The sequence below is a fragment of the Thermobia domestica genome, chromosome 8 (assembly GCF_964235325.1).
Source record: "Thermobia domestica chromosome 8, izTheDome1.hap1.1, whole genome shotgun sequence".
Taxonomy (NCBI): domain Eukaryota; kingdom Metazoa; phylum Arthropoda; class Insecta; order Zygentoma; family Lepismatidae; genus Thermobia; species Thermobia domestica.
The window spans coordinates 22,772,798-22,797,264 of NC_137461.1; the positions used below are offsets into that span (position 1 = coordinate 22,772,798).

At 36.9% G+C, this 24,467-nt stretch overlaps 1 protein-coding gene across 2 annotated transcripts in view; it reads right to left on the minus strand.

Moving 5' to 3' along the window:
* The window catches only part of LOC145692781 (uncharacterized), a 72,039-nt gene that overhangs the window by 19,431 nt on the left and 28,141 nt on the right, over positions 1-24,467 (minus strand). The window contains exons 1-2 of one of the 2 annotated variants that reach the window (XM_081768247.1): positions 20,509-20,721; positions 2,546-3,408 (exon numbers count right to left, since the gene is read on the minus strand). In XM_081768247.1, the coding sequence (XP_081624373.1) occupies positions 2,546-3,373 (828 nt within the window). In that variant the 5' untranslated portion in view covers positions 3,374-3,408; positions 20,509-20,721. Of the gene's footprint in view, positions 1-2,545; positions 3,409-20,508; positions 20,722-24,467 lie in introns of those variants that run through there. The other variant, XM_081768245.1, reaches the window with a different exon arrangement.

Sequence of the window (24,467 nt, forward strand, 5' to 3'; positions counted from 1 at the left end):
AATAATAATAATAATAATAATAATTATTATTATTATTATTATTATTATTATTATTATTATTATTATTATTATTATTATTATTATTATTATTATTATTATTTTCATGTAGATCACCTGCTGTCCTGTATGGTTGCGAAATATGATCTCTTACTCTGAGAGAAGAACGTAGACTAAAAGTATCTGAGAACAAGATCCTGAGACGAATATTCGTACCCAAGAGGAATAGGAATGAGAAAAGATGGAAATGTCATCATGAGGAACTGCATAATTTATACCATTTACCAAATATTGTTAGAGCCATCAAGTGTAGGAGGCTCAGGTGGGCAGGTCATGTAGCCATAATGGAAGAAAGTAGGAACGCTTTCAAAGTCTTAAGTAACAGAAAGCCCAAACAGCAAACGACCATTAGGAAGACTTAGGCGCAAACAGGAGAACAATATTAAGATGAATCTCGCAGAAATATGAATACAACGTAGAAACTGGATCCAGTTGGCTAAGGACGGAAGTCAGTGGAGAGCTTTTGTGAATGCAGCATTGAACCTCCGAGTTCCATAAGCCATAGAGAATTAGATATTTTCATGTAGATGCATAGTAGTTTTGTTCGCGTATTTTTGGATAATTCGAACTTTGGATTTCCCAGTTCCTTTACATTTGATTTTAAAAGGAAAATCTGCTATAATATTCGTAAGAAAAAATATGGTCATTTTGAATAATGTGTAGAATATATATAGGCCTATATGTAACGTATCTAAATATGAGCAACGTAAAAAGAAGAAAGAAAGAAAGGAATAGAAATAGCTCATTCCAATAGTTTAATACAATAATAATAAAGGTCGGGACACGTAACATTCTCTCCGAAATCGGGACTATTCTGACAAAATCGGGACAGGTAACAGTCCTAGCAACAGACTTCACTTTTAGAAGCACTACAATATATGATTAGGTTATTACCATTATAGAGTGGTTACCACTTCCACTTTGCGATTCGTACTTCTCAAATTTTCCTATTTCTTCTATTTACCACTTAAGTCTTTTTGTCTAGGAGATAAAGCCTTGACTCAGGACAGGCCCGTATCCAGGGGGTTCTAGGGGGACCGGGCCCCTTCTAAATGTTTACTTAGGTGGCCCCCTTAATTTCTACCGCCCCCCCCCTACATTTTTAGGCTGGCTATCGGCCTGACTCAGGATCAGGAAATATTATGTTATTTATGATGAAACTCTCTGATTAGGATATCTCTCTGTAAGTTCTTTGTTAATAATTCTCTTATGTTAGCCTTACTGGAGTATGAGAGCTTAACTACGAATAAAAACTGTGCCACCTGAACAGTGCAAATTCGCTAACAGTCTCCTTATATGAAGTCTACTGAGATTCGAACCAAGTTCCTCACTAAAAACAACAGAAGAGAATTCGGCTTTTTTAAATGACAAAAGTAGTTGCCGTCACCCAGTCAGCTTTGTGACGTAAATCTTGGTTTCTCCATCATGAAAACCAAACAAATAGGAAACCGAAGTAAAAAGTAGAACAGATTAGTTTAGGGTAAAAGTGTTTCTCCAATCACTTATGAAACTTCTGTCAATCATTCAGGACTATAGTCCAGAAGGTATAACGTAGTTGGCTTCCCGCGCTTGGACCTGCTCGTCACTGGGGTGTGGTAAGAGGGTAGCCAATCACCACAAACCGTCTACTGCGCTCAGCGAGCCACGAGTAACCAAGCTAGCCACTCTCCATAAACGTCACTACAACTTTTCGCGGGAAGATAACGACGTTATATCTTCTGTACTACGGGTAATTAGCAGCATTCATCCCCTTCACTATAAGGCCCGAGCAGCAAAATCTCTAAAAGGAATGGCAACTTATATGCCTGATCCATCCAAAATTTCGGGGAATTGAACCCATTGCTCTCGGATCCGTCCATCTCATCACTCAGAGGAAGATTATCAAAACTCAGTTCCTTAGCCTTCACCATAAATCCAGAGGATAAACCAGAGATGAGATCATTAAAGCTGATTCAGTCTGGCCAGCACTCAAGCCTTCGGGTCAAAGCTAAAACAAATGCCCCTTCTAAACTTATATTTGGGCCTACCTATTCCGTTGGTAATCAGAGCCGTAAACGAATCGGTAATTAACTCCAGAGAGGCTCAGTAAAATACATTCATAGAGAACCTACAAAAAATGATCAGTACCTGCCAAAAACTGATGTAGAACAATCCAGCCATTCGTGTAATCTATATAAGCACCAGAGATCACGGCAAAACATTTTTCTTCTTACTGCGAACTTAAAATTCGTATAAAAAACGGTGGAAGATTCCACTGATGCAAGAATTCTAAAAGAATAATAAGAAAAATGGAAGGTAGGCGAAAACTAACCTCGCACAAGGTCTCTCAGCGCCGGCTGAACACATTTTTTTAGAAGCTAAAATTCATAAAGCTGAAAGAGAACCATCAAGTTAAAGAAATTACTAATTATTTTCATGAATATATAAATATATTACATAATATATACAATACTTCCAATAATATTAAATATATGTATTATCTGCTTACCTGTCTCCTGGATAATTTATCCTGCAGAGGATAAGGAGGTACATCGTAAGGATAATACGGCAAATTATAATACGGGATATGGGCAACAGAAACACTTCTGGGCAGTCTATTCACTGAAAATTGTGATCCGGCTGATAGAGGTCTCTGAGATCGAACACCACCTCCGCCATATTTGTTATGCGGGAAGTTTGTTGTAGTTCCTACACCAATACCAGCACCGACACTAGGATGTTTAACGTGTAGTCCTCGGCAACCTGGCAACTGTGTGCTTGAGGGACTTTTGTACAGTGTTCGCATTGCTGGCGGAGCAGGGATCGCCGCTAACGGCGCCGATACAGAACGTAACGCCGAAGTGATTGTACCTGACGAAGACGAAACTAAATGCGCTGTGTTGCCATTTAGGGCACCTTGATGAACCGTGTAAGGTGGTGCGTTCATGGGGTATCCATGATGATAATTGTGATGATGATTATAATGATGATTTACATTGTTGTTATTTATTCCATTAGCCATGTTACCGTGCATTGTCTGGTTGGAAACAGAGTCCTCATTGTTATGCATCCCGTTTTGTTGATTATTCCCACTACTTGTTCCATTGTGGTACATCACAGGAGGGGGATGACTTATTATCACAGGAGAAAAGTCTGATGTAATAGTTGATGATGATGATGATGATGTTGATGACGATGTATTGATAGCTGTTTGGTTCGAATTCGAAGTTCTGGCCTCATGACCCGGTTCGACGTTAACAGTTGTAGAGTCTCCTCCAGTCCCTGATGATTTGTCCATAGTGTGGTTTCCATGTGAAGTATTTGGCGGATCCGCCATTTCAAAGTCTTCTTTGAGTTTCTATTGTGCACCCTCTAAAAAATAAAATGAAAATTATTTTATGTAAAGTTGGATTATTGTATATGTAGAAAATATATAATATTGTCTAAAGTAGTTTGTACAATAGAACATACATTTTGTTCATAAACAACAACCCTTTAGTTACAAAATAAAACATTTCAGGCAACTCATCACTGTCATTGTGTTATTCCAATGCGCTAAATGAACAAATGAAACCTAACTAAATCACATGATATTTATCTTTCATCTTTCCAAGGATATTATGAAATAGAGGATCTGCCTGTACGACAAAATCGTGAAACCACACGTCACAGTTTCGCCACTCCCACTCCACCCAATAAGATCGGGATGTTTTGAGCCAACATTCATAGCGGGAATGAGAGTAGCCAATCTGGAAACGAGACTAGTGCCGATGCTCGGTTGTTTTTCGGCTTCATTGAATTATGAGAAAGATACATATGGGCAGATACTCTATTTTATAATATCCTTGCATCTTTCAAAGCCTTCTAATGACTGACTCTTCATAAATAAAACCGAACAAGCATCATATGACTTGTAAAACAGCAAGTAAAGTGAAAAACAAGAATTATTCAAGTGCACAGTCTAAGAATTATTTCTTCCCGCCATTTTATTAAGAACTTATCTACTCTGTCAATCAGTGACGCGTCACGTGTTTCAAAATAGCCTTCCAAAGAAAGATAAATATTTCTGAGTTATCTTTCTTTTGACTTTTATGTCAGTAAACATTCCGTTCTTGTTGTTGTTAAAGAATAGGATTTCACAGTTTTAAAAATGATTAATGTGTCTGTTGGTGTTTTTCTAAACGAAAGTCCCCGAAATAAGCCTTTAGCAGAATATGTCAACCAGTATAGCTGTGAGATCAAACCTACAACCCTTTTGCAAAAGGTGCTATTATATTGATTTGTTACCGAGCCATCGTACATTGAATTTTAGATTGGAACGAAGATCAGCTTCACACACTTACTGTTACAATATGAAAACTAAACATTAATTATAGAAATCTTTTATAAATATTTCATGAACTACGTTTCCACGCATTAGTACGAAAGAAACTGATTAACTGGGATTTTAACACAGCTAAAGTTTTTTTTTCTGTTCTTTATCAAGAATACCAATTAGGATTTGCCTGTAAGCTGGTAGCCAACGCTACGGAGAAATCGTATCGTGTGCTTGAACTACTGCTTTGATGTATAAGGTGTGACAAAGTATATTTTGTAAGTCCTCAAATCTAAAGTTAATTACACAATAGAGCAAAGCAAATCCAGCTAGCATTATTAGTTTTGGTTTTGCGTAAAAAATTTCACCGGTCTGCTTAATAAGGGGAAAAAACAAGGAATGTCCATGTATGTGCTTTTTCGGGTGCTTTGTCCTATCTGTTGGTGACTCTTGGTACTATTTGACTGTATATGCCATGCATACATAGATGTAAAAATGTCCATGTAAAAAGGGGCAAAAGATGTAACTAACCCTATTCTTCTTACGCGGTTTTCTATATTAAATCGCTGTTTTCTCGAAAATGCAGTTTTGTGACATTCCTTCTTTTTCCCTTACCCTTCATTTGTAGTAACTTTTCTGCACAGTGCACATGATTGTGTACTAAGGGTTTTTATGAGATCACACCAACATAAAACTGCAACAGGCATCATTCATATAAATCCTGGGTACTAATCATTATCAAATTAGCGTAGTTATCAATGCATATCAGAGCTCTGCTGTTCAGAATACAATAAAAGATACTATTGACCATGTTCACACACAAGCAAATCATGAAAATTTTAGGGCAATAAACGAAAAATAAAAAAAACATCACTCGGATCAAAAGCAGGGGCATACCATCAATGGAAGCTGTGTTTTCTCAAGGGATTCAAAGTTATTCGGGGGATCTAAATTCAATATGAGGATAAATCACACTAAAAATTTATAAAATTACCCCTAAAATTAGACTAAGTTTACAAAAAAAATCGGGATTTCGAGGGGTACGGACTTTCAGGACCCACCCTCCGATTAGGTCCCTGTTCTAGGTAAAACAGAATAATGCTTTATTTAAAAAATAAGCAGAATATTAAAGATACTATATTTAAAATTCTCTAAGTAATAAACCAGACTATGCCGCTGCTCAAAAAAATATACTGTATGAGATTGTTGTTTAAAAAAAAATGTAGAAAGAAGGCTTCTGCAAGGAAGAGAATGTCCACACGGGGACTTCCACATCATATTTGACTGACTTTGGCATACATTGTCCTTCATGGCTAAGTAGTTAGCATACGTGCCTTTCGCATTGGAGATCTGGGTTCGATTCTCGGCGGAAGCTCGTGCGGTTCGGATCCCATGTTAAAACTGTAGGTCCACGTCACATATAGCCTCGCTGCTGAAAGGGACGCTAAACTCAAAGTTAAGCAAACCTCTCCAACACAATTACCAAGCTATTGCGCATCTCAAAATCGTAACTTAAGGTTGATTTAAAGGAACAAGTTTTGCCGATAGATGTCACTACGGTCTTCGTATCTCTCTTATGTATTTTTACCTTTCACAAAAATTCACGATTTCCCTTACAAATTTCAACGTAGAGACTTCAAGTTTTTAAAGAAGGAACTTCATAACTTATCGAAGGCAATAATCCGTGTCGATTTTTTATTTAGAATTTTTTTTATTGTTGAAATGGCTTGATTGTTGAAATCGATATTCAGACCTTTAACAATATAACTGTTTCAACATTGAAGAAAATTTTAAATAAAAAAAATCGGCACAGATTGTTGCCTTTGATAGGTTATGAAGTTCCTTCTCTAAAAATTTGAAGTCTCTAGTTTGAAATTTGTAAAAGAGAAATCGTGAATTTTCGTGAAAGATAAAAACTACATAAGAGAGATACGAAGACAGTAGTGACATCTATCGGTAAAGCTTGTCCCTTTACACCAACCTTAATCCCAATTTTCCAGCGTCGCTGTATAAATCAGAGTTTATTTTGTCCTTTTACAGAGTGTTGACTTCAATTACACTGTGGACAAGATCGAATCGAATAGTAGCATAATGAAATGCGGCCGAATGAAATAAGTTACCCATCGGATGAAATATTCTTTACATAAAATAGAACTTAATCACAATAAATGCAGCAAAGATTGATATTTTAAACTTCTCCTAGTGTCACGTGGGTTTCAAAATAAGACTTTTATTAAATGTTTTGGATCATATCTTTTTCGTGCTACTGAGCTTAAAAGAAAAAAAAACTTCTTGTATATTTTGTAAAGAGAGACTCGTGCCCGTGTACTACCCACATGAATACAGTTTCGGAGAAGTGACATATTAATGTTTGTCGCCAATTCCTTGAATACCTTTCAAACCCACGCTAAATTAGAACGAAGTGACTACAAACTCGAAAATAAGAAAAACCAAAGTTAACTCTTGACTTGAAAGAGTACAACGTATGCAAAACGTAACAGTCATGTTTGTTTATATAATGTAGACTTGCATAATTCCATTGCTCTTTTTTGTATATTATTTCTTCTCTTGTAAAAACTATTGATAGAAGGAATAGGAGAAACGCAGTGAAAAGGACTTTTTTTTTTTCAAATTTAAGAAACAAAATTCTTTAGGCCTATTCTCTGTACCGGAAGTTGTAAGCTATTGGGTCCTTGTTTCTTAAAAGTCACACAAAGACTGGTATTAATCTTTCAATTGATGTCTTGCGAATACGTTTCCAAAAATTACTACGTGCGTTTGTTTACTTCTCTGAAATCCAATCAGAGGGAAAGTAGCTTCCATTCTAAAAACAGATTCTCTTCAAATTTTGTCGTCTTCTTTAACCGCACTGAATCAGGTCTATTTTTGATGTTCTTCGTCTTGTGTATTGGAATTAGAGGAATGCACAGGATCACACACTTCAAACTCTTTTCTTTTGGTTCATATTAGGATCTCTCAGCAATATGAGCTTCCCACTCGATATTAAACAATATACAATAAATCAACATTTTTTTTATTTAGTTTTACGTTCCGTCCTTATACGATATTTGCCTTAAAACTATGTAACCACAACCCTTCTTGTGTATGTTTGGTTGCATGCCTTTCAGGCTTAATATAATTTCTTTTTGACACGAGAAAGATTTTCACATCCCGTAGGGTTTCTTATATATGTAGCATTCATTATCAACTGGTCCATATATACCGTAGAGGATACAAACAATGTCAAGTGAATTACGAATGAAATAGAGAATGGGAGGAAACGGAAGTAACTCCTTGAATAGTGATGAGCGCAAGAGTCTTGGTCTTGCAGTTTTTGCAAGAGTCTTGCATGCAAGACCAAGACCAAGACCAAGACCAAGACCACGAATCCCGATGCAAGACCAAGACCAAGACCAAGACCATACCTGCAAGACCAAGACCAAGACTCTTGCGCAAGAGTCTTGCACAAGTACCAGCACTACTTGAATTTTTTTATAGAATGTAAAAAGGAAGGGGAAAAATCATTACATCTTTCACGTGAACTTCTTGGCTCCAGTAAAAATACCGCCGGAGTGAATGTGTTCCCAGTAGTTTATGCAATCCATGTGAGTCGATCTGCTCCTGTAACATATAGCTACAGTATGTCGTTTTTTGAATCGGTTATTCACGAGACGACCGACAGCATAATTCTATGAATTGTTACAAGCTATAATAACTCCAGTGTCTGATTTACTTTGGTCATTTGATCATTCACGACGGTTCATGATTGGATTTTGGGAAATCATACGAAGAATAGTTGTGTCCATAAGAAGTGGATAAGCAAAAATAAACTAGAGCATGTTATGGACACGGTAGCTCAGTGGCAGAGCGTTCACCTCTGGTACATGGGGCCCTGGTTCGATAGCAGCTTGCGCTATGTGAGCTTCTTTGGTGAACAAACACCCTGTGCGTGGGTTTTCCCGTTTCCTTGTACTTTCTTCATTCCACCATTTCTCATCACTGTTTCCCTTAGCCACAGTGTAATAATCGTGGTACGTTAAAGTAGATATTTCATCTCACTTCAAAACATACTAGTGGTGTTCTTCTTCCAAAACTAAAGAAATGTAGTATTGAACATCTGCAATTCCGTACACCATAGGTGCCGACTACATGGGTATGGCCTTGGCTCTGAGGTTCAAGCATCCGTTGGAAATTTTTAATGTGTACTTATAAAATTAATACTGAAATAACATTTTCATGACATTGACAAAAACTTAGCGCATGTGACCGCAAGTTTGATTTCATAGGTGGATGCTTATACGTTGAATAATTGTTTATCAATATAACTTATAGCTCCCTTAGGTATACGGCATATCTAGGATTCAACGATATAACATTATACAATAAATAATTTATATTCACAACTGAGAGTGATTTCGTACTTATTTCAAATAACTTGAAGTTTGATGCCGTTATTATGTATTTCTAATGTAGGTCTAAAGTATTTATATAAATTGAGTTTACACAAGACATAGATAGTTGAGTCGTTTTCAGTTTTCACTCAAATTATTCTAAAATATTGGGGCCGAGGTGGCTCAGTGGTAGAGTGTTCAGCTCTGGTGTTTGGAGTCCCGCGTTCGATCCCAGCCCCGCCAAGTGAACTTTGTGGTGGACAAACACCGTGTGCGTGGGTTTCCTCGGGGTTCTCCCGTTTCCTCCCACTTTCTTCTTTCCACCATTTTCATTCACTTTTCATCATCACCGTCTCCTTTAGCCTAGCCGGCATAATCGTGGGACGTAAAGCTCACAAATTTAATTTCTCCCCTACTGCTACTATTTCTAAAACCTTCGCTTTCGTTTTCCGTTCAACCCAGCTGATTCTCTCCTTTTTTCTCCATGCCCACATTTCGAAAGTCTAATTGTTTCATCGTTTTTGCGTAATGTCCTGTTTCTGCCCCATACAGTACATATTAGAATCAGTAAAGCAAAATTTCAATATTTAACTGGGAGTTTGTTCAATACAAAGATGAGCTAATCGTGGTTGGAAAGAAAAAAATCTGACGCCTTTAGAGCGTAAAAATAATTTTGCAATTTATGGTATTTCATCTGTGCCTTCTTGGTTTTCTTTCATGAGTCTCACTGTCAGGGGTAGTCTCCCCAGTTTGGGAACCAGTGTAGTATTGGATCTGTTAAAACATAAAAATATTACGAAATGTTGTGATTTATCTTGTAAGTAGTGAAGCGTGGTCACCCATTGAAAAAAAAAAAAGTAAAGGTCATCGCCTATGTTGTACAGTATCATCACACTTACACGAAGATAAAATATATTACATTTAGAAACATACATTGTATTTCCCTCACTATTGACGCAATTTAGGATTTATTATCCCTTATGTCGAGAGTAAAATTTACTTATGAAAATCACAGATTTCTTAAAAGCAAAACTTGCAAGACTCTTGCAAGCAAGACCAAGACTGGGTGTGCAAGACCAAGACCAAGACCAAGACTAGGTCTGCAAGACCAAGACCAAGACCAAGACCAAGACCGAGGGTTCCAGTGCAAGACCAAGACCAAGACCGCATGTGCAAGACCAAGACCAAGACCAAGACCACCCGGGTCTTGGTCTTGGTCTTGCATTTGCTCATCACTATCCTTGAAAAACACTGATACAATGTTGTCCACGCCACAAAACTTAGAATAATCCCAAGCAGACTTTAGCGCTTCTTATTTAAATTTTAAGTCGTTTGTTTATACTCTACTAACTCAAATACCCGTTCTTCGCACGCGAAAAACATATTTATAGAAAGTATTTGAAACTCTTCTCCGCCCTTTGGATACACATTTCAATGGAATTGCAATGATACAATCCCGTAAGATACCATGTTTTGGGGATAAATTTTGTCCGCTTCTATTCCCTTAGGAGGCGCCCTTTCATCAAAGTAATATGATAAAAACCTAGCTCGAGATTGATACTAACAATGACTCAAAATTCATTTCAATCTGTTCAGTCATTTTCCCCTGAGACTATCACAAATAACATAAACGCAGCTTTCGTTGCTCCTTAAGGTATGCAACCGCAACCTTCTCTGTGAACGTTTGGTTGCATACCTCTCCGGCTAACAACTTTACGTTTAGGCACTAGAAAGGTTTTTCGTACCCTTTAGGGATGCTAGAGGTTTCTTACCGCAACAATATTTTTTTTTTCAGGATATAACTAATATCTGCATCATTTTTGGTTGTAATTGTTCCAAACGTTTCATATTTATGATGCAACACAGATAGATACATCAATTTATACCTAGGTATATTATATGTATCAGTTATTACCAACTAGTCCATGTATCACGAAGTAGAAGCCCAGTTTTTCGATCACAGCCAAGACTGGGAAAATAGATTGAACAAAGGAGGGAAAGGGACGAGGCAGATAAATGAAAGAAGAGAAAGGTTGACCATCGTAAACCTGGTGGTGGACTGTCATAAATCCATGAATAATGCATCTGCAAAATCATCGACTACCTCTCGTTCGCCTGTCTTCACCATCTTTTGCCAATATTTGATGTGTTGCGATCTCCTCACTCTGTGTTAGAAGTTTAATCTGAAAATTAGACCAGCAACTGTGACGTCAAAGAGCATTCAGTCAGAAATGACTGCCTATATAATCAAGGAGACATGAAATGTATTTGTACTTTCATATCCCATCCATTTCCTAGAAACGACTCGATCAGCGATATTATTATTATTATTACTTATCGAAGAGTTTAAAAAGTAAATGTTCTCGTCTGTATAATTCGTGGAATCTTGAATATAGAGTTGAGGAAAAGACTCACAAAATGCTTCGTGTACAGTATTGTACTGTAAAGGAGCAGAAACATGAACATTACGCAAAAATTATAACAAACGACTGCAAGATTTGGAAATGTGGGTGTGGAGAAAAATGGAGAGAATTAGGTGGGACGAGCGAAAAACGAATGAGATGGTGTTAAAAATCATGAACAATTTTAGATATTATTAAGAAGAGGAAGAGAATCTGGTTGGGACATTGGCTAAGAAGGAACTGTATCATGACGGACGGGTTAGAGGGTATGGTGGCAAGAAAGAGAGGGAGAGGGCAAAGGAGATTACAATTAATAGATGATATCAAAACAGAAAAATTGTATGTGAAGACGAAGAGGTTAGTGGAAGATCGTGGAGCATGGAAGGTGCTCACTGGCGGCAAGTGACCTGCCAATGATGGCAGAATACCTATGATGATGATGATAATGATGAAGCATGCATGCTTCTCTTTCTCTCTTCCTCCACATCTCAATGGGAGTATGATTGAAAGAAAAATTGCATTTGTTTTTAAGTTCAATTAAGAAATTTCGTTTGGTAAATCAAAATGACTCTTCACGTAACATACTAAAACTTTTCAGTGGTTCAACAAGCCCCATTGTATTGTCTAGAGACGTCATTGCATTTTTCTTCCTTTTAATAATAACTTAATAATAGCATGTAACTGATGAGTTTTATTTTATCTTTCTGAACACTGTTTTTGACTAGTTTTCAGTTGAGCAGTGGACCAGAATTCTTCAGAAAGCCTTCTGAAGAACCATTTAGAAGTTAAACTTAGGCTTAAGTAATGACTGTCAACCACCCACACAACATATCATCACTTCCTGTCATTCTGCTACACTCCTTATATACACTGGGGAAGTAATCAGTAATCAACTTTTCTCTTAAATACATTTCCATTAGGATGTGAAACAACAATATTTAATGCAAAAAAACCGTAATAAATTGCACAATTTTAGCAAAGAGTTTTGTATTTTTAGCAAAGATCTGTTTCTTATTGGTACAACAAACATTTAATATACTTTGGTTAGTTTTTTTTTTTTTTTTTAGTTTATCACCTCGTTCAGCGCCTATGCTATTTGAGGTGTGGACCTACATCTTAACATGAGATCCGAACTATATGACCTCCCACCGGGAATCGAATCTGGGTATTCCGTACTGAAAGCGAGTACGATAACCACATAGCCACGAGTGAGTTTGATTAAATATACTTTCTATTAGGAGATTTACATCGTCGAGAACTGAAGTTCCTGTGACTTACTTTCTCAGAAAAGGCTTATGGAGCAGCAAACAGTCTTATTGAATTATAAATTTAAAATAACACAGTCTTGTTTAAAAACTCCCAACTATCCACCTCTTTCTTAAAAGTCTTGTGCATAAGTGGAAGAATATTAAAGAAAGTTAATCATCTTTGGCTGTTGAAAATCTTGGTTTCAAGGTAGAATATTAACTTCTACGTGAGAATACGTCTTCAAAAGGGAAGTGGTGGCAGGCCCGTGTGCACAGGGGGGCTAGGGTGCCCCCCTAAATTTTCTCTGGCCTTCTAAAATTTTCACGGTAGGCTTGCAAATGAACTATAATATGGTGATGAACTATAATATGGTTGGGTCGGGCCCCCCTAACTTTTACCGCCCCCCCTACATTTTTGGGCTGGCTACGGACCTGAGTGGTGGCCACTCTTTTTTAAAACAAAGATTGTACAGTCATTAGCAACAGTGAATAAGAACTAGAACACACTATGTGCTCTTTTGGCAATAAGTTTATCATCAGAACGATTTGTGGAATACTTATTATTATTATTATTATTATTATTATTATTATTATTATTATTATTATTATTATTATTATTATTATTATTATTATTATTATTATTATTATTATTATTATTATTGCTGTATCTTGGTTTAAACAGATTTCAGCTTAATAATATGATGGCCGTCTTGAAGAGTTCTTCTTCTCCAAAGAACTTTCTGACTAGATGACAGGTGTCTAGTATTACTGATTTTTCTAGATTTGTTAAGAGATGTTTTGCGTGTATCTGTTCAAGTTGTATCTCAGTAGTTTTAGGCACAATTGCTGTAGTTGAGATAATAATTGACCTCGCTATAACTTTTTGATATTTCCTTAACTTTTTGATTTCGTCAGCCGTCGGTTGTCCCGCTATCTCAAAAGTTCGGTTTCTTTTTGAACACACTTCATATTTTAGTCAATTTATATTTATATTTATGTTACAAATATGATAACAAAATGTTGCCTGCTGGGTGTTAAACTTTAATATATATATATATATATATATATATGTTGAGAATGATGCAAATAATAAAAATTTAGACGGCTATGACGGGCATGGTACATCGCACGCATGGATAATAATACGCGCGGGGAGCATAAAGCCCTGGTCGTTAAGTCTAGGGAAAATAAACCTTTGGGTTGAAAAAGAAGGTGCTGGAAGGACCAAAATAAAGTAGAATCTTACTAACAACATTTCAGAGTAGATTGTCTTCGTGGGGGAAAAAATGCTTCTGCAGCGATGAACCTTTGAATTCCTTAATCAATAGAGTTAATAAGTTTCAGAGCAGCCTTCCAGACACAGAATATTGTTTTTTTTTTTTTTTCATCTTCATGGTCAGAGATAGTACGAACAGTATGACCCAAATGATTTCATTCACTTTCTTTCGTTAAGAAAAACAACAGCAAAGAGGAAAAAGTAAAAAAAAAAAAAATATGTTTTTCGTGTATTTATCAGAAGAGAACTAGTTGTTTGTCGATAAATTCGTAACGGGATCTTTGTTTATGTGTGAGAGACCAATTTCAATACGGGTCAGGTAAAGATTTTTCTTTTCAACTACGACTAGAGGTACTATGCACAGTAGAAGTGAGAGAGAAATTTCTTCTTTTTTCTCTTTTTTATATATATATATTTTTTAAAATTATCACTTTAATATACCTGACTGGTTTCACCCTTAAGCAACCTTCCAAAGAAATGCACGTCTTTTCTTTTTCGAGTTACTTTTAAGGGCCTTCACTACGGCGAAATTAAACTACCGCTAATTTTAGAGTTTTTCTGTAATATCTTCAAAACAAATAAAAATATTCGAAAAGTAGAAACGTAGTGAACTAGACAACACGATTTTGCATGTGATACCGTTATCACAATTTGCCTATCTGCTTTCGATTTGCAACTGTACATAGATTTAGCTTTTTTTTTTTTGTGGTTTCTGTCAATAGCGGCATACCAAAAGCAGATAGGTGAATTGTGGTAATGGTATCACATGCAAAATCGTATTGTCTAGTTCACTACGTTTCTGCTTTTCGAATATTTTTTTAAATTTGTTTTGAAGATATTACAGAAAAACTCTAAAATTAGCGGTAGTTTAATTTCGCTGTAGTGAAGGCCCTTAAGTTAAATTGACTTAAAAGTAGGGTTTAGCATCAGACGAGACAGAACTATTCCAATAGAAACAGATCCATTTCCAAGACGAGCCTTGGCTTCTTTCGATCCCAACTAATAGTTACTATTTGAAACTTCAAAGAAAAGGCACATATTTCATGAAAACTGGGAGAGTTAAAATACCTTTTCAAATGAAATGAAATCTTTCATGTCACGTTCCACAATATTGTGTCGTTTACGCTAAAGGAGACGGGTGCTTTATGGAAGTTAATGAGTGTGAAATGGTGGAACGAGATTATGAGAGGAAACGGGACAACCTCGAAAAAACCCACGAACACGGTGTTGTGCACCACATACATGGCCTGGGATCTAAATGAAATGAAATAAAATGAAATTTTTGAGTTTTACGTCCCCACGGTTATGCCGGTTAGGCTAAAAGAGATGGTGATTATGAGAAATGAATGAAATGGTGGAATGATGAGAGTGGGAGGAAACGGGAGAACCCGAGAAAACCCACGTATACGGTGTTTGTCCTTCGCAAAGTTCATTTGGCTGTAGCAGGGTTTGAATCCGGGATCCTATGCACCAGAGGTGAACGCTCTACCACTGAGCCACCGCGGCTTGCCTGGAATTGGATCAGAAACGCTCGCACGAGAGGTGATTTCTCTAACACTTTTTTAATAGTCTTATTTTCTCATGCTTCGAGTTTTGATCACTACCAGATTCGACAGGGACACGGATACATTACATCGAGAGGTTAGAAATGTCCATGCTTTTTCGCCTCATAAATGCCTGCCTAGCGCCCCAGGCCGATCGATTGTGCCACAACGGTAACCACTGAGCCTCCACTAATATCTATTTTAAAAATAAAAGGAAAAAAGAGGAGAATAGTTCCACTATTTAGTGACAGTCATGATTTCAGGAATGTGCCCCCGTGGCAAATCTCCAATCGTGCTTAACAAACATTACCGGTATTTTCTGTGTTACGCATACTTTAACCCCCTGTATATTGAAATGACCCTCCCCGGGGAAAATCGTCTGAAATCATCACTGTTTAGCGATAATTTTCCTTTTTTTTTTCTGGGCGCATCATCCACGGGGGATTCTACCGGGTCCGGACTCCCCAAACTTCCTAACTCAAAGTACATTTCTACACTTTCTCAATTAAACTATAATTCTTTAACAGAAATAAAATTATTGATGTAGCACAGGGGTTTTCAAACTGTGCGGCGCGTCTCCCTGGGGAAGCGCCGAAGTTTGTCAGCAGAGGCGCGAGGACTTTTAAAAAAGATCCTGCAAAGGAACATATTTATAATGCAGCACACATACTTAAGTCTGCACCCTTAAATGTATCTGGAATTTCGCGCGACCTTAACAGAGTGGCTATTTGAGAAAGCGTTTTTGATGCGTTACTCCCTGTAGCGAACTCGGCCAATATGGCTATTCAGTAATTTTACTTTCACCAGAGTTCTAAATCATACTGTGAGCCAGTCAGGGTTTCCAGATCTTTTTTTGCCAGGTCCAGGTCTATAATAGCTGAGTTCCAATACTCTGCACAAAGCATCTTCTAAGCAGCTGTTTCTTGCTACAATCCCCTTGCCTGACAACACGTCTTTCCTTTTTTTCCCTTCCTTTTGAAATCTTTTTAAACAGCAGGCGGTCTATTGTTCCGAAACGCACCAAATACGCTGGAGCTCACGTTTTCTTCGCGTTTTTATTGCTTTCGCGTTTGTGATTAGGCATCTACATTTAAATACATGGTCAGCGTATTCCAAGCGTATGCACGAGCAATAAATACGCTTTGCGATCGCCTCAAGTAGCCGGGTACTAATTTTCTGTTATTATTTTTGGAACGAATCTTGAGTTTTAATCGTTTCTAAAGTACTACCGCCATTCATAAATAGTCCTATTTGTTTTATTTTCATTGGTCAAAGCCGTCTTGCGTTTTGCTATTTCAAAATATGTGTCGAGGTTTAGTAAGTTGTGACTCAAAACAAGCTCATACATCCCATTGACTTGGTTAAACATTTAAATATGTCGGTTTTTATTATTTAAATTCCCTTTGTGCTCGTATTTTTTTTTTTTTAATTTTCACATAAATACCTGACTTATCGCAGTTAATAATTATTAACACCGGTTAATAACATTAAAAAGTTCAGTGTGTACGATGTAGATCACTTGTGTTAATGAGATATTTCCATTAGTGATTAATAAATGAAACATACTTTATCATAGTGATAATCTTTCTTTTAGGGATACATATATTTATGGTGTGACACATTTCATTTTTGACAGGGGAGGCGCATTCAGATTTTGGTGGATTGAGGGGAGCCTCAACTGCAAAAAGTTTGAAAACCCCTGACATATATGATACAATATTTTGATCGATGCCTTCTGACATTTTTCCGGCAACCCATAATCAAGTCGCTATAGAACTTAGGTATGTGGATTCTGGTCAAAAAAAAAAAAAAAAATTCTGATACGTGGTTTTCACAGGCCTCTTTTGAAACTTTCTCAACACAATTCAGGAAGTTCTGCAGAGTTTGAAAAGCCCTGATGTGGCATGAAAATTTGATCTTACACTTCATCCGTACTCCTTCTCTGATAAAAAAAACAATCTAATTCTATCATTTTTTTCTGAAAAAATAGGTGGAAATATTTTACCATTACTTATCGTCTTTTGCGCTGGCGAATAATGCCCGTTCAATATTACATAGATGTAGTGGCTTGTAGTATTCGACTCCACGAACAAAAATTTCTGGGTCCGTGCCTGCTCAGCGCGACAAACAGCGGTGTTCAAGTAACTTTTCTGTTGTTTCGTTCGAACAACATTTATATGGAATCACCAAGAAGGGAATTAGATTTCTGGGCTGTCGGTATCTAAGGCCATTTTGCCCGTCACGTATATGAGGAATGATGTCCCTCGGCGAGTACACTATCCGATGAATGGGAAGGAAGAAAGGATTGGAAGAAAAGAAGCGGCTTAGAAATTGAAATGAAATGAAATCTTTAAGTTTTACGTCCCACGATTATGCCGGTTAGGCTTAAGAAGACGTTGATTATGAGAAATGAATGAAATGGTGGAATGAAGAAAGTGAGAGGAAACGGGAGAACCCCGAGAAAACCCACGCACACGGTGTTTGTCCACCACAAAGTTCACATGGCGGGAACTGGGATCGAACCCGGAACCAGGAAGCGGCTTAGAACCATTATGTTAGGTACTATCCCCGGCATTTGCCTGGTGTCAATGAGGAAAACCCATGAAAAACCTCACTCAATATGGCTGACCTAGAAAAGCTGTTTCACTTTTTCGACCAAGTGCCCACACCGGGAATTGAACTCAGGACCGCTCGCACCAAAGGCGAGAGCGTTAACGACTACGCTACACAGGGGCCACCTAATCACCAAGACGCGAATGCGGGACTACGTGTACAAAAAACATCTTATCAAAGTCAGTCATTTCAAGAAATATTATTACCTTGGCACCGTTTTGTTTTTAATTCTGTAAGGACTACCGGTACTTTTTTTTTAATTCTGTAAGGACTATAATAAGTATGTTTTTAAAAGAATACCCACTCAGTACTATTCCTCTCGTATTTGAGAGATTAATACAAGGACATATTTCAAAGAAAGTCCTTGGAAATGCATTGTTCAAAATAAGATCATACATATGTACTAAAGAGCATTTTCATAGAAATCAGCACTTTGATCTATATCGAATCAAGTACCTCTTTAAATAAATTATCTCTTAACGAAACGAAATGTGTTAATAGGTCAGATAAGAAAAATCTCTGGAAAATTATTTTATTTTGTGGGTGTATACGGAGGAAAACGAACAGGAAAAATTTCCAACCCTGCAGCAATCTTCTATTGATGAAATTGTTTGTTTAAAAAAAATACGAAACAAATAAAGGAATCATATAAATTGGTTAGTTTATCTTATCGTGAAAGTACATGTAACTCTTGTAGCATATTGAGATGTGTTTGTATTTCCTAGATTTTGAAACTATAAACAATTACAAGACAAAAGGCTATAAAATTATACGTATTCAATTAACTGACATACATACTTCTGGACAAATGTTGCGGTATGCCTGTTGAATAATCGAGTATAATACAGATATTTACAATGGATAATCAAGTCGAGCTAGTTTATCACTTTTAATTTGATACAAAAATCCCTGAAGTCGTCAGCCGATTAAAACCAACCTAGTTTATTTCCCGAAAATGGAAAATTAACTTCCCTCTTCCTTTTGCAAAAACAAATTTTGGAAGATATATGTTTTCAGTGATATCAACACTTCTATTTTATGTAAGAAAAAAAAAAAAGATGATGATGGTTCAATGGTTTTCCCATTTAACTAACACCTCCGTCCCTCTATCTACTCATGTCCACCTTCAAAAACACGTTAGTAATTATATAGGTTTCGTTTATGTGCAAATCTAATCTTACTCGAAATTGAAAACATGATATAGGCTTATGCATGAGATTCAGTTAGGGACATCGGACTTGAGAAATTAAGCGGTATAACTAATATTTATCAATTATCTCCAGATGTAACAGCAATATGCATGGTAGTCTAACAAATTAAAATCGAAATTATATCAGGGCTTCGTAGCTGGCTGCAACAGCCGAGTGGTCTCGAGGCTTCAGCTTCCGATCCCGAGACGAAATCAACATGGGTTTGACTCCTACTGAAGACCATAAATGTAAACCAACAATCAATCGAAACTATATCTTACCTGCCTAAAAATGTTATAGTCAAAATCGTAGCGAAGGTACACAAGGGTTCCCCAAAACAAATCCGAGAAATTCCTGTGATAAATGAACCGTCAATGAAGATTCGTTTTGTATGTACCTTCCTTTGGGAAAGATATTCAAGAAGTAGATGGGAAGACTTATATAAAACGAATTTTTTTAAAAAAGAATTTTTTTTACTACATTCGCTTGGCACAGAATAGAATCCAGTACCTTTTGTCTTTTGCGGCAATAAACCTGTTTTGTCTTAATAAACACGTGTAAGCCATAAGTAAACATGAAGAATTTAACAAACTTTGACACGGAATCAATAAATCCATGCAATCATATCTAACAGAAAACTATTAATTATAATTTCTCAATTAACTGATACTTAATTAGGATACCAAAAGAGTAGCTTTATCTTCGTTACTTAGCTAAAGTCTAGCTGAAAAGCACTGAAGGCGAAAAGTCCTCATTATCCTCTGTTTCGGCGGGTTTTATGCTGAAACGGAGAACTCGCGACAAAGATGATATGGCGCGAGAAATGAAATTCTCCGAATGAATGAAATTTCGCCGTACGCTACTGAAAACAAGCGACTGAAGTTGATTGAGAAACTGAATGCTATTTAGTTAAAATAATAATAATAATAATAATAATAATAATAATAATAATAATAATAATAATAATAATAATAATAATAATAATAATAATAATAATAATAATAATAATGAAAAATTGTTTTTGGTATAATCAAAGTAATGAACAACTTATAAGCTATTTAGCTAAATAAATTAAAATAAACTCTGTGATGGACAAACAGCCACTTCGCCAGTGGCGGATCTGGAAGATAAAAACTGGGGGGGGGGGGTCTGCCAGATCCCAGACTATGAGAAGTCATGAGTTTACTATAAAGTTTCAAAAATATATAAATAATAGCTTAAATTATTTTCGTCATCCTGAAAACTGGGGGATCTAAGCACCCCCCGGCCCCGGGCTAGATCCGCCACTGCGAGTTCATTCATTATCATCACCGTCAACCTTAGCATTGCGTCGGAACGAGAAATGTGGAATGGTAAATAAAAGTAACTAAAAATAACTAAATAAACTGAATTTTGCTGAGTGAAGTCGAGCTGTTCTTTCCTTTTACAACTACGATTGTAGCTGTAGTTAAAAAAAAAAAAATCGACCTGAGGCTCTTTCAAATGTTGACATACCTCTCAAAACCGCATCATCACTCCCAAAAGTTACATTGTTTTGCCGTATTCTCTTGCTGCCTCTGCTTGAAACTTCGATTTCTTATAAAAGAACACCAGCTACCACAGTTCAGAGAGTCCATTTCCACCACAATGAAACCTGTCATATTGAGATCTTGAAAGTGAGACACAACAAATATGTGGATTCTGTGCGTCAGAGATTATAGCTTCACCTTTTTACTTTACCGTAGGTTTAAAAAGACCGTCGCTAGCGAGTTTCTTAGTGGATGTATTAAGAGTAGTATAAGAAACTAGATTGTCCGCAAGTTTCACCTTATCAGTATTTGCTCCAAATCAACAGTTTAATGTAATACAGACCTTTAGGCCAAGAGGTGTTGGCATGTTAACATTTCACCTCCTCTGTAACAACGAGTTTTAGGTTATCTAAGTCCGGATTTCAATCCATACCAGACTCCCTTCTATACAGAGCGTTTCAAGAAGTTAAGAGCTGATTCCTTAGCGTATTGAAGATTTTGAAATAAGAAGACCTCCGGGACGGCATATAGCGCAGCTAAATAAGATGTACAGAGTGTTCCTAAATGTTTACCTGGATATTTAATTAGAAAATATTAATAAGTATGAATGGTCGTATGATAGAAATAGCGAGAATAGGTGTAGTGAAATGTTGAATACGTACGCAGCAAGTCTGCCATATTGTTGTTTGCGATTTAGGAATCAGTTTCAATTTGTCAAATAGGAAACAGTCATGTGATGCATATTTTAGGGCTACAACTTGCAGAGAAAACTATTACTGAAATCAATGTGCAAAGCTCATAAAGGAGAGGACAGTGACTCCGTGGAAGAGCACTTACTCGTGCTCTGGTGCTTAGCATTCCTGGTTCTATCCCCGGCGAAGTAAGTTTGTGGTGGACAATATCGTGTCCGTGAGTTTTCTCGAGATATTCCCGTTCACTCCCACACTATCATTCCACCGATTCTTCCATCATGATTCACTTGCCCTAATCATCCGCTTCTCTTAGCCTAAAGGACATAATCCTGGAACGTTAAACGAAAAATTTTCATTTCACTTCAAAAGCTAATGAAGATAAGATGTTATAATTGTTGTAGTCCGGTTAATTGTAAGGTTGTATAATTGCCTTGCAAATGGTTCTCTTTGCAAATTTCTTCCGAAAAGAAGCTGGGATCGATAGCGCAGTCCTGTAATCCTGCACCTGTCGTGGTTCGTTACGCCACCTACGTTATTAATAAGATATTCCAAAATGACTGCCATCAAGATGGAGGACAGTATTCACATTGCACACATCCTGATTTGTATCTACAACTACTCGTAATGCTGACAGCTTTTCCAACTCAATGTCACGGTTAAGACTTTCGTAATGTTTTGCATGTTTTCTTAGACTGGTTTCGTCGACCCTATAGTGCGTCCAGTAAGAGAACGTCTCTGACAGCTCGCAGTGACATTGCCACTACTCGCGTGTCAAAGTTTTTTTTCGGTGCAACTGTAGTGGCAATTTAATTAATGGCATAAGATAGAGTGATCGTGGTTGGTAACACTGGTATCAAAGTAGGAGATGCAATGTCCCACCGCATGTGGTAAGAAACGTCAGAGACCATCTCTTGTTGGCCGTGCTATTGGCCCTACGTATGTTGCAAAATCAATAATACGGCATATACACATTAATGACTTCCAAATTTAGTATCGACGGTAAATGGAAGTATACGAAGCAACAGAGCACCCGCTCACCTACGAGCCCCGTTATTTTGTGCACAACACTAGTAGACCAACTGAGTATGCACAAAAAAAAAGAAAGAAAGAAAGAAAAAAAAAAGAAAAAATGAGAAAAATTATTCCGTAAAGGAATTTATATTATTTCATTTCATTTCAATTCTGCTCTTTTAGAAGGTTTTATTTTCAGTTCATATCATTCTCCTCTTTTATCACTTCACTAACCAGTTATTGATTTACTGTATTTTCTGTCTCAAGGACACAATTTCGTTTTATTTCTATCAAACAGAAAAAAAAAGAAAAATATACCACTATAAACATGTGTTCTTATCATATTCTGTGGATATCTCAATTAACATGTGAAGTCAACAGTGAAAATGAGTACAAACACTCTATGGGTTCTTTTATCAATAACTTCCAAACGAATTGGCCTATTGTAGCACAGTTTTCAATGTTGTACAAATAATTATGTTCTCTCTTTACATCTATAGTACCGAAATAATATTCATTAACTTTTTCTGAAGTTACATTTAAAAAGAAATGATATGCAAGTGAGTGTTGACTGTATAAAAACAGTTGTTCCTAATTGGCCAAATTATTATGTAGGAGCATGCTTTTGCAAGTAGTGTTGCCAGTGCATAAACATTCATGGATTCACGAACAGCTTATTTTCAAAAGCATTGACTATGATATCGATATTTTTTGGTTGCCTATCATCACTGTATTTCATCAAGTCAGGTTCCTTGTCTACTCCTTGTTGTCTCCGTGTGATTTTCTGAGAATGGGAGCAGCAATGATGTGACGTCACAGAGCATTCAGTTGGAAATGACTACTAATATTTAACCCATGAGTGTTCAACTACTATGCAGTTGAGGAAAACTGGCGTCTGACAGACTGAGTATATGGTGCAATACAGTGGAGGCACTGTTGCCAAAGGAACGTTATAGGCGTACTCAAGAGTAACTAACTAATTGTGTGAATGTTTAATTTTCCCTCGACGGCTTCTCTTTAAAATGTCAATGGTATATTTTATGTCAATAATCCATCATTATATGCCGAGATGGAGTGGGTCAATGGGTCATGGGTCAAGTGGGTCAAGATTTGTGAGTGGGTCCGTGGCTCATGGCTCAACAGAGCGTGACTCACAGTGACCCACCACCCACCATGACCTATTCTGACCCACCGACCCACTACGATCCGCCGCCCACTCTGCCTAGTGCATTGTAGACAGCATCTTCTGAACACTGGTGAATTTGTCTTCGTTTTACTTTCAAGACCTTCATTTTTTTCCCTTTTTCATTTGTTTCTATTTTCTTATCTGAGATGAGTATATCTAAGTGTAAAAATAACTTCAAGCACTTTTGGATATTGATATTTGTAATTGTAATAATAGCAATAGGATTACTACTTGGCTTTCAAGACACAGTCGAATTTTACACTGTTTTTTTTTTCTTTCTTTCTTTACATTGCCTACTTTACCTTGATTTGGGACTTTCAAATTTCATCCTATTTTCCACTGAAAGTATCTGTAATTCAAGAAGGAAATAATTAATCATACTGTATATGATAGTTAAATTGAAATCCATCGTAATTTGGCCCATGACAAACACTTTACCAGTTTATATCGTAAAAGTCAGTTGCACCGGTATTGTAACAGCGATACTTAAGCGATTGACCGTAGAAATTCAAATTCCGATGAGTGATAATTTCACAGCTTTGTTTAATACAAGTGTAACCTCTTTAGCCAGTGGATAGGAGGGCATGGATCATGGGTCAGAGTTGATGATGATGAGTTTTGGTGGGTAGTAAGTCAGTGTGTGACGATAGGTGGTGGTGGGTCAGAGTGAGTCACGGGGAGTCTTGGGGGGTCGTGAGTTACGGTGGATCGTGGGTCCGATGGGATGTGCGTCACGGTTGGTTGTGGGTCAATGGATCATGGATTAAGTTTTCATTGATCCACGCCATCTCTGTGTGTGCCCATGATGAAAATAAGGGTTCGAATCCAGGCTATAAGTTTCTGATGGACAACATCATGTCTGTGCGATTTTTCAGGATTTTCCTATTTCCTTCCACATTCTCATCCCACCAATCCATTAACGATCATTCACTTTCATTAATCATCGATTTCCTTTAGCCTAAAGTTCATAGTGTGGGACGTAAAACTAAAATATTTCATTTCCCGTCTACACTTTTGAGAATATGTTTAAGAAGATCTTTTCTTACGAATAGGAAA